This window comes from Apiospora aurea, assembly GCF_038362705.1.
Source record: "Apiospora aurea strain CBS 24483 chromosome Unknown utg000001l_segment0_segment0, whole genome shotgun sequence".
Taxonomy (NCBI): Eukaryota; Fungi; Ascomycota; class Sordariomycetes; order Amphisphaeriales; family Apiosporaceae; genus Apiospora; species Apiospora aurea.
This window is the reverse complement of record NW_027117388.1, coordinates 3,128,536-3,141,452: the sequence shown is the minus strand read 5'-3', so window position 1 is coordinate 3,141,452 and position 12,917 is coordinate 3,128,536. Positions and strand designations below refer to the sequence as shown.

At 53.1% G+C, this 12,917-nt stretch overlaps 3 protein-coding genes across 3 annotated transcripts; 2 read left to right on the top strand and 1 right to left on the bottom strand.

The window, feature by feature from the left end:
- Nucleotides 1-1,922: 1,922 nt before the first annotated feature.
- PG986_000982 (WSC domain containing protein) lies at nt 1,923-4,457 on the top strand (the record flags this gene model as incomplete). Its single annotated transcript, XM_066837204.1, has 1 exon — nt 1,923-4,457. The coding sequence occupies one exon, from the start codon at nt 1,923-1,925 to the stop codon at nt 4,455-4,457; it is 2,535 nt and encodes an 844-aa protein (XP_066706097.1).
- Nucleotides 4,458-6,019: 1,562 nt separating this feature from the next.
- PG986_000981 (uncharacterized protein) lies at nt 6,020-9,519 on the top strand (the record flags this gene model as incomplete). The annotated part of the gene is made up of 4 exons (XM_066837203.1): nt 6,020-6,034; nt 6,087-7,276; nt 7,333-7,730; nt 7,934-9,519. The coding sequence occupies 4 exons, from the start codon at nt 6,020-6,022 to the stop codon at nt 9,517-9,519; spliced, it is 3,189 nt and encodes a 1,062-aa protein (XP_066706096.1).
- Nucleotides 9,520-10,124: 605 nt separating this feature from the next.
- On the bottom strand, nt 10,125-12,740 carry PG986_000980 (uncharacterized protein; the record flags this gene model as incomplete). The annotated part of the gene is made up of 2 exons (XM_066837202.1): nt 10,125-12,375; nt 12,439-12,740. 2 exons carry the CDS (start codon nt 12,738-12,740, stop codon nt 10,125-10,127), a joined length of 2,553 nt encoding a protein of 850 aa, XP_066706095.1.
- Nucleotides 12,741-12,917: the final 177 nt, after the last annotated feature.

Genomic DNA, 12,917 nt, shown 5'->3' with positions numbered 1-12,917 from the left:
GAAGCAAAAACACGGAGGGGGTTGAAAAAAATGTATATAGACATTGCACACTATAATGCAAGCGTTACTACCGATTTCAACATCTTCCACCACTACTGTAACCAAGGGACGCAAAAAGGTCCAAAAGAAAAATTTATCTCCGATGCGGGGAATCGAACCCCGGGCTACACGGATCTACTATGAGAGCGTGTAATGTTAGCCACTACACCACATCGGATGTGAGTTATTCTTGCCGACATTGTGAACTAAACTCCCATATACTAGAAAAATCAGCCAGATGAGAGTCTTAGAGTTGGTAATCTAAAGATGCTTGTCTTACTTTAGTGCCGGGAAACAGATGTCAGGAAGCATTGAATAGTGCTCACTTCATATTTGCTTTCTTACTACTCTCACTATTTATTTTCCAAAATCTCTACCAGACCCGGCGTCTTTTACTCGAGTTTTATCGTAACCTTGTGCGTGGCAGCTCAGTGTTACTTTCATAGACTTCAGTGCCATCTCTTCCTCGGCTACCTAGGGCTCGTGTTCTTTCCAGATTGTCACCAACATGAATGCACTCGCTAAGATGCATGCTACTTGGCCTGCCAGAGTTTCGGATACCCCAGGGGTCTCTAGTCTGTAACGCTGTACGGTTATATTGGCCCCTTGTTTGGTCAGGTTTTATCTAGGTACAGTGTTGAGACCCCCCCTTTAACAAGGTGGCTGGTCGGGTAATACTTGCCGCGGAAGATAGCACTCTTATATACAACTTGCAATGTGTGTTACAGCAAACCGGTACTGTAGTATTGAGGACTATGTAATGATGCATCAGGTCTACAAGACGCTTGGCTATATCCAACCATTCAAGAACCAACGCAGAAAATCGGCATTTTAACTTTGCAAGGCGCCGCCATTCAAAGCCTCCTTCAGGCCAAGCAAGTAACATTATCTCCACGCCTATGCTGGCGAAATAAAGCAGATTAATGATCGTAATATAGTTCGTACGACATCGGACTTAGGCCAGGCACAGATGCAGAGCTAATCATCCCAATGTCGTGTCTTCCCATACGCCACTGGAAATGCTGAAGTGGATTCAGGGGTTAACATGGGCACAAAGCCTATCCCGCTAACTGCCCGGCAGCCTGGTGCCGAGTGCCGGTAGGTGTGGTTCGCTGTAGTAATGTTACGAATGTGAGATACATGTGGAAGTTGTATGCGGCGTGCTACTTTTGTTCTCTCGTATAGGGGTGGGCACGCACCTGTGTCCCGAGCTTTGCATTATTCAAAGGGGTCCAACAACGTTTCTCAACAAACGCCGACCTACGTTGTTCGACAGCACATTTCAGAGGAACCATAGCTGGGTGCTCACGGCGTGAGCTCCTAGGATAACTCTGGTAGAGGAAGAACGATACAGTCAGTACTCACCTGCCTGAGCCGGTACCCTTCAGGACCTTCGACCAGAACCATGCAACACGCGCAGCTATCGGCGGCTCTCCGTTCCAACTGCCAAGCACCTGTTCATATATCTAGTCTGCACTTTTGTTAGCCGAACCTGCTAGTCTTATTCGATAAGATGACCGAGAAAGTTTAATAAATTGTTGATGGAAAATTACCCAATCTCCTCCCTTTGCCAGCCAGGCTCGACCTTGTCACCTCCCCTCAGGGGGGAACTCCCCCTACTAAGTTTCAAATACTCGTGTGGCACGATACGCACCAGCATGATATGCCATACAGGGACGGCTGGACCCGAAGATATAAACGCGCCGTCGCGTCTACTAGCACCCTCCAGGGCAACTTGCCTGGTTTTACTTGAGCAAGGTTCCGGCTGCTGGTGTCGTCTTGTGCTTTATATCCCGAATCACATATATCTGAAAGGCGCATTCGAGCCAGTCTTCCGCAGCCGAGTTCTTCATTCTCTAGCCAGAAGCGAGCAGCTTGTCAATATGTGGCTGTTATACTCTGTTACGAGCATACTGTTCTTCCTGGGCGTCTGTGCCGACCCGACATGGCCTTCATCGATCGATGAGTTGGAGGAAATCATGTACCAGGTGTTGGCCTTCAACAACCGTGGATTTGGCGGGACAGTGATGCCTTGCACGAGCGAGGCAGCGGGACCTGGGCGACAAAATGCCGCCGAGTGGCTTCGGACTGCATTTCACGACGTGGCATCGGGGAACATATACTGGGGAACAGGGGGGTTAGATGCGTCTTTGCAGTTCGAGACAATGAACGCGGAAGACACTGGTCCCGGGTTCAATACTTCTCTAAGCTTCTACTCAACCTTTTACACCAGTCGATCAAGCATGTCCGATTTGATCGCTCTCGGGGTTTATTACTCGGTCAGGTCATGCGGGGGCCCGGCTATCCCCATTCGTGGGGGCAGGATTGATGCCACGACGGCTGGGCCAGAAGGTTTCGTGCCGCAGCCGCAGGACGGGATTGGCACCTTCAAGAATCGGTTCATGCGCCTAGGCTTCAATACTGCCCAGATGATCCAGCTCGTCGCATGTGGCCACACCATAGGCGGCGTCCATTCGCCCGAGTTTAACGACATCGTGCCGCCGGGTACGCCGAAGAACGAGGTGGCTTTCGACTCGACCGTGGCAGGTTTCGACAACAATGTGGTGACCGAATACCTGAATAATAACAGTACGAATCCGCTTGTGGTCGGCAATGCTGTCGCACTTCGCAAGAACTCGGACGGCGTGGTGTTCGGGGCGGATAATAACAAGACAATGCAGACTTTGACAAACCCGGCTACGTTCCAGTCGGTTTGTCAAAACGTCCTGCAGCAGATGATCGAGGTGGTGCCTTCGGATGTTGTGTTTTCTGATCCAATCCTGCCCTATTTCGTCAAACCAGTCGGCTTTCAACTCATACTGAATGACTTTGCCTCGACCATGACACTGAATGGCGGGATACGCGTTCGGACAACGTATCTGCCAGCTTCGTCGATCAATAGCCTGACACTGACGTACAAGAATCGATATGGTGGTACTGATTGCGGTCCTTCCAATTGCTCTACAACCGTGACGGGCAGTGGTGTCACAGAAGGGTTCGATGACACGTTCTTCTGGTTCCCAGTGAAAACCACGATTCGAACGGCAACTGGTATCTCGTCCTTCACGGTGGCTCTGAACCTCGCCAACGGGACCATCCTTTCCTTCGACAACAATGGCAATTCTTACCCAATCACTGACGGGATCATGCTGCAGTCGCCTCAGAGTTGTCTCTTGACAACATCTGGACAGCTGACCGTCACTGCGGCGGTTCGGAACGACCTCAGGTCTATGCCCGTGATGTTGCAGGTCACCAACCAGATACCGACCGTCTACCCAGTGGCCAGTCTGGCTGCCAATAGCGTATCCATGACCCAAGGAGACTGCGTGGGGCTGTATACGTTCTATACGGCCAGCTATAACATCACTGGGGGCATGGCTGGTACAGCCAAGATCGACGTCACAAGTGGCAGTGGGTCAACAGCCATTGCGGACACCTTCAACAACGGGTTCGAGCTGGGGGCGAACTGCCGGCCCTTCTTCAGACCAGCCTCGTCAGCTTGCGCTACGCCGGGAAGCTCTGCGCCTCCAGTGGCCTCCCCATCTTCCAGTGTTTCCAGCAGCGTTGGTACCAGCTCAAATGTACCCAGTTCGGGAAGCTCTAGTCTCACGAGCTCGACGAGCTTTTCGAGCTCCACGAGCTCCAATACTCAAGCATCCAGTCCATCCACGTCGTCTGGCACGGGTACAGTAAGTTCCACACGAAGTTCCAGTACAGTAGCTACCACCGCCGCTGGCACGTCTACTTCGAGCGCACCGGCAGCTGCAACTCCAACGCAGAAACAGCAAGTGGGCACGTACTCGCTCGTCGGCTGCTACAAAGAAGCAACAGATGGCCGTCGCGCCCTTAGCGGACAGAGTATGGCCGTTGACACTATGACGGCGGAGATTTGTGCCGCCTTCTGTAGCGCATACCATTACTTCGGGACGGAGTATGGGCGCGAATGCTACTGCGGCAACGTCCTCGACTCAAGCAGCAAGCCCGCAGCGATTACCGATTGCAGCATGTCCTGCGCGGGCGACAAGAGCACATACTGCGGTGCTGGCAACCGACTTGGCGTATATTTCTCCAACGCGACGACGGGCCCCACGCAGCCGCCAACCGTGGGCAAGTACAACTGGTACGGCTGTCAGACAGAGGGCACACGCTCCCGGGCACTGATTGCCCTTCAGAGTGCCAATAACAACATGACGCTTGAGTCATGCGCGGACTTCTGCGATGGGTACACGTACTTCGGTACCGAGTATTCTCGGGAGTGCTACTGCGGCAACAGCTTTACAGAAGGTTCGGTAGAGGCAGGAACCTACGGCTGTTCCATGATCTGTGTGGGAGATCCAAAGGAGCTGTGTGGTGGACCGGATCGACTGAGTGTCTATACGACAAAAGGGTCGTCCAAGCTACTCAGCATACACCAATAGGCAAAACGAGAAGCAGGAAATAAGGGGGTGGAACCGAGCGAGGTTATGGCCAAATACCTGCATTTGGTAGGTTAATGCGGGATGGAGGTAGACTCACCGCGTGTGAAACACATAAAAATGACAACTACATGTAGATAAGTTCCTATGAATGGCAAAGTAATGCCACCTTTCTGTCTCCTCTTTCCCCATTTCCTGCCATCTACGTGTATATGAAGACAGTTTCCTCGCCGAGTGCATGAGGTGGGGAGTAAGACGAGAATCTAAGACGAGAACCGGGTGGCCTAAACACTTGCAATACGTTGTAGATAGCACGCCAGCTATGCCATGTCATCATGCAAGCGTTTATAGCCAAGCACATGCTGCAACCTCACTTTTTTTTCTCTTTTTCTTTGGTAACATCCCTTTCGACCGCCGTCACGCTTCACCTGCTATTCGTTCGACAGCTTTCGGGGTGCTGGTTGGCCGATTTGATCGATTGATACCGATTGTCGCCAGCGACGTTGGTATCTCTTGGTATCGGGATTATGAGATTTTGATTCAGTTGCCAGATAAACCCTTCAAAGATATTAGGGTAGCTGCAGAAGTGAGCAGCGATGTCGACAAAGAACTTGCGACTGTCCGACTCATCACTACGGAGCACCGGCACGTGAACGCTCATTCTCCATTGGCAACATACATTGTCGTATGCATCCACTACACAACGGTGCCTACTCTGAAGCAGCCGATATCTTGTTCGGAATGGACGATGAAGGGTACATACACGCATCTCCTCTGACAACTTGCTTTCTTCTTTGTTCGCCTGTATTTCCTGCACATCAATGGGGGTGCAGTGTGCAGCCCAGTGAGTGGTTGTTCCTAATGAGCATCAGCGGGGTAACTGTCACTGCCCAGGTGCATACAGGGTCCTCATGGCAACAAATTAGTGGAGTTCCAGGGCAAGGCTGCCAAAGCTAGAGCAAGGCTTGGAGGTCCTGCGCTCATTCAGCCATCTACCTTTAATTGCTACAGCCCTGTCTCTCGGAGGTCCAAGACTTGGGTCGTTTTTTTGCACGCGAAATCGCATTGTACAACTCGTCGCCTCCCCTCCACCCCAGTCGGTTCTGCCTGCAATATTCTCTTTTGTTGGCTCTACCGCCTACACAATGTTCTGGGCCTGCTTTCTGGGCCCTTGATTTCTTATTTATTTTTGGCGCAATAGCTTGCCTCGATCTCGTGCCAGCCAAGTTTGGCTGCTGACTTTAGCAGATCCATCGAGGAGCATGCAACACCCTCCCCATCTCCGCCGCAAGAAGACCTTCGAACAGCCACGGAGAAGGTCAACATCCCCACCGCCGATACTCACGCGAATGGTAGATTTGGACCCGGGAACAATGCGTACATGACATGGTCAGACAAGATCTTGATCACCTCGCAGCAAACGCCTTCTAACAGCCGTTTAGGGACTGTCCTATCCAGCGATATCGTGACTTGGGTTCGCCTCGAAGGCCTGTCCTGTATGCATGGATTTCGCACATACTTGGTGCAGAGGCTGATACATACCCAGGGCTGCGCCGCAAGGCAAAATGAAGAAACTATTTGTGAGTCCAGATTATGGGTCGCTCTTGTCGAATTGCTGCTAAGGAAACACAGACCAAGCTCACCGGCATTGGTGGTCCTCGGCCGATGGACAACTTGGATGGGAATAACCCGAACAGTGCCTCTCCCTCAACATCTCGGTCGGTCCAAGAGACTGCAGATTCGCCGCCCCCGAAACGCCCAAGGCTCGAACAGAGGAACAACCAGAAGGACAATGAGGATAAAGAGCATCACCCTGTGCTCTATTCGGGCTTCGCGTTGCGGGACGATCTACCAGGGACTGCAGTATCGCAGAAGACAGTTCCCCGCGGCAACTTGTCACCCAATGCTATCCAGCCATATGTAATGGAATACCAGAATGTGGAAAGCTTGATACACCCTCCATCACCGGAGTTGAACGAACGCCTACGAAAAATTGGAAAGCACCAATCGAGACAGTCAAAAGAAGTCATCGATCTTGCATCCGATGATGGCGGTAGCGAAGAACCCATCGATTTGGTCAGACCAAGAAAGCAACCACACGTCACTATTGCGGCAGATGAGCTGGCCACTCGGTTCGCGGGTAGAAAACGCACCCTGAATGGGCATGGTCAGGGTGAAGGTACCAGACGTACGATACTCGTAAACAACAATTTCAATGGGAAGCGCCACAGGTCGTCAAGCGTGGATGAACTGGCAGGAGAGAGCCCTGCCGCGAAGTTCCGCAGGCCTAAACGAACTGCGCTCTCGTCCCCATCAGGTGAATCACAACGAGGCCACATCACTCCTATCAAGTTCGGTGCAAGTGCAAGTCAAGCAGCTCGGAAATTACCCGCCAAAAACAAGACAGCGGAGGCTGTGAAACACGCAAAGCAAATCATCACTTCATTGGGACTGAAGATTTCACGGGCAGTTTCGGGCGACTTTGCTTATCCTTCACCAACGGATGATATGTACCTACCATGCGTTCTTCGAGTCCACGAGATCAGCCACATGCTGCACCCGACCGATGGTGATGGAAACATCCTGGACCAAGTTGCATATCTCACTGTGAACTTGGCCAAGGTCAAACAGGTCCGGTTTCCGCAGGGGGAAACACACTCTATTATTTCCATTGTACGAGCTGCCGACCCTGGCCAAAGTGCTTCGGCAAAGCTGCACCTCGAGCTTGGAACTCCCAGGGATGTGCAATCTTTCATGAAATGGGTGCAAATGCCTCGAGAATCCCCTTTCCCGGTAACACTTACTGGCGTAGAGGACGAGAGGTTGCAAAAGAGATGGATAACCTCAGGTCCAAAGCGCATACCGGTTATGTGATTAGAGATGTGGATGTAGAGAGGCCCAAGTTGCCTGATGATCTACGTCTCGCTGAACATAAGCAGGAGAAACGTTGGCAGCAGCAGCAGCAAAAGTCTACAGCGCTGCAAACATTGACCAGTCACGAGCCACTTCGAGCGAAACCGAGGATCAAGGATGACATGCACCCCCCTATGTCCCAGCAGCGTTTTGAGTTTGTAGACCCCGAAAGTCCGCAGAGCTCGACGATTCGTCAGACACGTGCCAAACGGAAGCCTCGTTCGCCAAGTCCGCCACCACCTGATTTATGGACTGAGAAGAATCCAGGTTGGGCTGGTCAGTGGCGAGATTCGCTCATCTTCCCTCCAACAGGCAAGAGTCGGGCCACTGTCGACGTGGTTGACATACCTCGTCTTGATGAAGGTCAATTCCTGAATGACAACCTAATCATATTTTACTTGCGCTACCTCCAGCATGACCTAGAAATGCAACGTCCAGATCTTGCAGAGCGTATCTATTTTCACAACACTTTTTTCTACGAGAAGTTGAAACCTACGAAGAGCAGTGCTGGAATCAACTACGACAGCGTTAAAGCATGGACAACCAAGGTTGACTTGTTCAAAAAGACTTCATCGTTGTTCCTATCAACGAGTTTTCGCATTGGTACATAGCCATCATCTACAATGCGCCGAAGTTGGATACGACTGCATGCAAATCACCTGCCGTCGACTCGAGTAATGCCCACACGAATATCCCGGCAAGCGATCGGGGCCATGTGGCAGATGTGCAGGGCACAGAACATATGGTGAAGCCGCTTGGGAATACGGCGGGCGAGGTTGCTGATGGGATTGGCCACATGAGCCTCGAATCGACAGGTTCCGATGCCATGCCGAGTACCAACGGTCCATTGAACGTTTCAAGTGATGCCAAAGGTTTGGACGAGGGCAAGGAAGAGCCGGGAGAGTCGTTGCCAGTGTCAGGTACGGAGCCCAAGAAATCCGCCAAAAAGGCCAGTATTGGTGGGAAGAAGCATGATCCAGACGAACCAAAGATTATCACGTTGGATTCCTTGGGATCTGGGCACTCACCAGCATGTCGAAACCTCAAGGATTACCTGATCAAGGAATTGAGAGACAAGAAGGGCGCCGAGATGCCTGACCCTGGATCTTTGACAATGACGGCTAAGGGCATCCCGACTCAGTCCAACTACTGCGACTGTGGCCTCTACCTTCTTGGCTATGTGGTTCAGTTCCTGCGCGATCCCGATTCTTTCATACGCACTTTGTTGCTTCACGAGAAAATCGAGTGGAGTATAGATGCTCCGGCACTGCGTAACGATATCAGAACGCTGCTGTTCAAACTACAGAACGAACAAATCGTGCGTGAGAATGAACGTATAAAGGCCAAAAGGGAGGCTGCTAGGATCAAGAGGAACAGACAAAGCCGGCCATCTTCCAGCGAACGGATCAGCGAGACTCCAGCATCGGCGCCAATGGCGCCCATTGAAGCAAACTCATCGTCCAAATCTCCTGTTAGATCGGACATCGAGAGAAGCACAGTGAAGACCCCATCACCCGTTATGTTGGCACGAGAGAGCGTTGAAGGTCCCGAGACCGCATCCGCTGCCACGGCTGCACCAAAGGAGGCAGACGTCACCCTTCTTGATGAAGATGATCCGAAAACGCCGGACCGCCTGGTTGCATCGCCAAAGAACTCTGATCGTTCATCATCTGCTACAACCGAGTTGGAGATCGAAACTCCAATGGCAATGCCTTCTAACGACGGCACCAAAGGTGGATCACTCCGAGAAGCAACTCGATCGCCGGCAGAGGATGATACTACGGAGTCCGAGGTCGAGAGAACCATGCTGGCCCCTCTTCCTGAAACCCCAGCTCGTAGCCCGACTGAGGAACTGCGTGTACTGGGTGGGAATGGCTTACCTGTTGAGGATATTGTCAGTACGCCTGCCCATTTAGCAGTGGAGATTCCGTCTAGAGCGCGGTTCGAGGAGCTACAGCAAGAGAGGCAGAAGCAGGAGACAGCGATGCGTTCGGCCCACAAACGCCCAAAGGAGACGCCCCGCGAAAGCCAATACTTTCCAGAACGAGAGCGAATTGGTGGTTTACTCCAGGGCGAGAGAGTTGTTTCGGCAACACCATTGCCGAAGAAAAAGAAGACCCCTGAAATAGTCCAAGTTGAAGATTCCGACTGAGAAGGCCGTGGAGATAGAGAGATACCCTAGGAAGTGTTCAATATCTGTGCAACATGGCATTGGTATGGCATTGGTATGACGAGGCGGTACGGAACAACAACGGCAGTGCCTTTGCGCTCTGATAGAAACTGCATGGTTTGGTTGCATGGAAACCGGAGTAACGGCATGGTTGATTTTATATGATTTTGCTATTATACCCCCCTGCGCGTTTGTTGGTGGGAAACGATTCATCTCGTAGAAGAAGGCGTCTCCTGTCGTTGCATTACGGGCATTGCAGTCCAACTCACCTCGAGGATGAGCGGACATTTACTTAGAACCTTGAATGACGAACCAATAAAGGAGCGAGATCTACCCAGTGATGCCCATGTCGGTGTGATTTGTACTGAAAGATTGCCGAGTGAATAGGGCGAACCTATTATGAACATCACTTTGGATATCAGTGCTGCTTGTTTAAAGATCTACAGAGCGTGCCATTGCTTTGTCGCCTTCCAGGGTAGCATTGGTTACACATTTTCGGCAGCTCACAGGCGTTCAACTAACGATTGGAATAAGTTTCAAGCATGGTATACATCTCAACAGTTCAATACAACCGATCTCTATCGAATCTATAGATCTCCTTCCCCGTCTGTATAGTTGCCATCCCCCCACATCCACGGGATAGCTTTCACGTAGCCGGTCTCCAAAGCCTCTTCGTCAACCACACCCGGCGCTCGCTCCTGCATAACGGGCTCTTTGAAGGTGTGGTCGTAGACCAGGGAGCCGTCGCGGTAGAAAAGCTCCTGGTCGAACCAACGCTCGTCCCGCTCCACCTTCTGCAGCCATACAGCCGCTGCGGCGTCTCGCAGGTCAATCTCGTCATATGTCGTCGTCGCCGTCGTGGCACCACCCGAAGACGAGGTCGTCATCGTGTCGGGATGGTGATGCATGCGGACCCAGGCCCGGGATTGAGGGCCACCCGCTATTTTCACCTGCCACGGATCGTCCTCGTCCTCGTCCTCGTATTCGTATTCGTATTCGTCTCCCCAGCCCACAGAGCCCCTCGTCCCCTCTGGCGCCCGCACCACAAAGACCTCGCCGTGGCCCACGAGGCGGCCGCCGCGGTGGAACAAGACGCGCGAGACCATGACCTCGAACTCGCCGCTCACGACGGCGAAGCCGCCGCGCGCCCAACCCAGCCACGACGACAGGACGGGCCGGATGCTCCACTCGTCGCCTCCGGGCTTCAAGAGCTTGATGCCCAAGATGCCCGTGGTCAGTGTGCTCGTGGGCCCCGCGGCCCAGCCGTGCGCGTGGCTGTTGCGGCTGGGGATCGGGTAGGCCGGGTAGTGGACGTAGCCGTCGGTGCGGAAGCCCTCGGCGAGGGTGCTGTTGGTGAACCCGGGCCCCTCGAGCAGGTAGCCCCACATGAGCAGCATCAGCTCGACGGCGGCGTCGTGGTTGCCGGCGGCGCAGTGCGCCTGCAGTTCGAACGAAGAGGAGAAGGGTGACATGACGTTGGGGAATTCGACCGCGGGCGCTCCGAACTTGTTCCAGCGGGCACGCAGCCCTTCGGAGATCGAGTAGGGCTGCGAGGGGAAGGTCTTGGCCATACCCGCGATAAGGGCCCACGAGTTACCGTCCTGGGGATCGCAGTGGTCGTCGCCGAAACAGTGGCGATCTTGGAGGTTATCAGAGTAGAGGCCGGTGTGGTTGCAGTAAAGAGCCTCGATGCCAGAATCGAGTCGCTCGATCAGGGATTCTAAATAGTCTTTGTCGGGCAGTTCAATGAGGGGGTCAAACGCGAGGAAAGACGAAAGCTCGATGGTCCGCTTCAGCACCACTTGAAGCATTGCGGACGCTTCAACGTTGTGGCCGCCCATTCCATGGCGGTTCCAATCAAACGGAGACGTGACGTGCATCAGATTCCTCGAGTCGACTTTGGAGCTGCTCACATAGAAAGCGCGCATGTAGTCCGGCCATTTCTCGCGCAACCAGTCGATATCTCTGGAGTACATAACGTAGTCATACGTGCCCAACAGCGTATGCAAGTGGTAGGTGTCGCTGAATTCGTTGTGATAACTCAGAGGCGGCCCGGCGTACGGTAACCGGCCATCTGAATATTGGCGCCAGTATACGATATCCAGCGCGTTTCGCACTGCTAGCATATCGTAGGTAGAGACAGCAATACCCGGAATGGCAATATACATGTCACCTGGCCACACCAGACGGTCACGCTTCGCGCCATCTGTCGTCACGGCAGTCCCTTGGGAAACGGTGAAGTTGGAGTACCACGAGCCCGGCGGGGATCGGTGATGGGTCAGAAAGCTATTGACGTGTATCAAAGCTGAGCCTTCCTTGGGGTCGATAGTTGATAGCTGCAACGTGTATGCGCCGGCGTACCAGATCCGGTTGAGAAGATCGCTCGAGCTGTAGAAGTACCCGGAGTACGCCCTCCCATTGGGTTGAGACGGGAAAGACGTGCAGTTGACCCAGACCTGGGATATGCCGATGGAGGGTTTGGAATACGGTCTTTTCTCCCCCTGACCGACAAGTTGCAAGATCGGGTCCTTGCCCAGCAGTAGTACCTTCTGGGCCACACCAGCTATCGTGGCAAACAGTTGTCGGAACGTCCGAGCCATGGAGCTCTCGAAGACGGGAATATCGTCAATGTACAAGGTGAGGTACTTGAAACCACCGCGCAGGAAGTCGTCCCCCACGCACATCTTGCCCGTTTTCTTGCCCGGATGGAATTCCAATGGCAAGTCCCACGGGTCATCGTTTGTGGCATCCGTCCGCTCGCCGACGAAGAAAGAAGACTCGGTGTAAGCGAGCATGAGGACGGGCTCATCCGTCACACTGTCGATCTGAAAACATACTCTAGAGGGATGGATGACAGTGTCAGTTGCTACACGCCTTTAGGAGCCTGCGCGGTACACGTACCGGCCGGAGATGTTCTCTTCAAACTCCAGGGTAATGCGGCCACCTTCGCCGATAAGGATGCTGCTACCGGCAGAGAGATAGCCGCCGGTGCTTGTGCTTGTGGTCGTCACGTTCCCTTCCACCGTCCATATCCTGGCGGGCGTGATGTGCGACTTGTTGGCGGGCGCTTTGACGAAACGGTCCCACGGGCCAGGGAAGACTGGCTCCCGAGGCAGATGCTGGTAATCAATGCCGTTTGGGCCGACTGTCCGCGTCAAGCCCAGAGTGGCGAGGAAGAGCAAGGGCAGGAGCTTTGGGGCCATGATGTTTATCCAATCCCTCACCCGGCTGCAATGTGAGAGAGAAGACGCAAGCCATTCATGGACAGGCTAGTCCACTGGAGGTTGTTTTCTGGACCGTGCCGAGTGTTCAAGGGAGCAAGTAATGCATGGATGCCAACCGACGTCTGACTAAAACATGAAACCAATAAGAGGACCCTG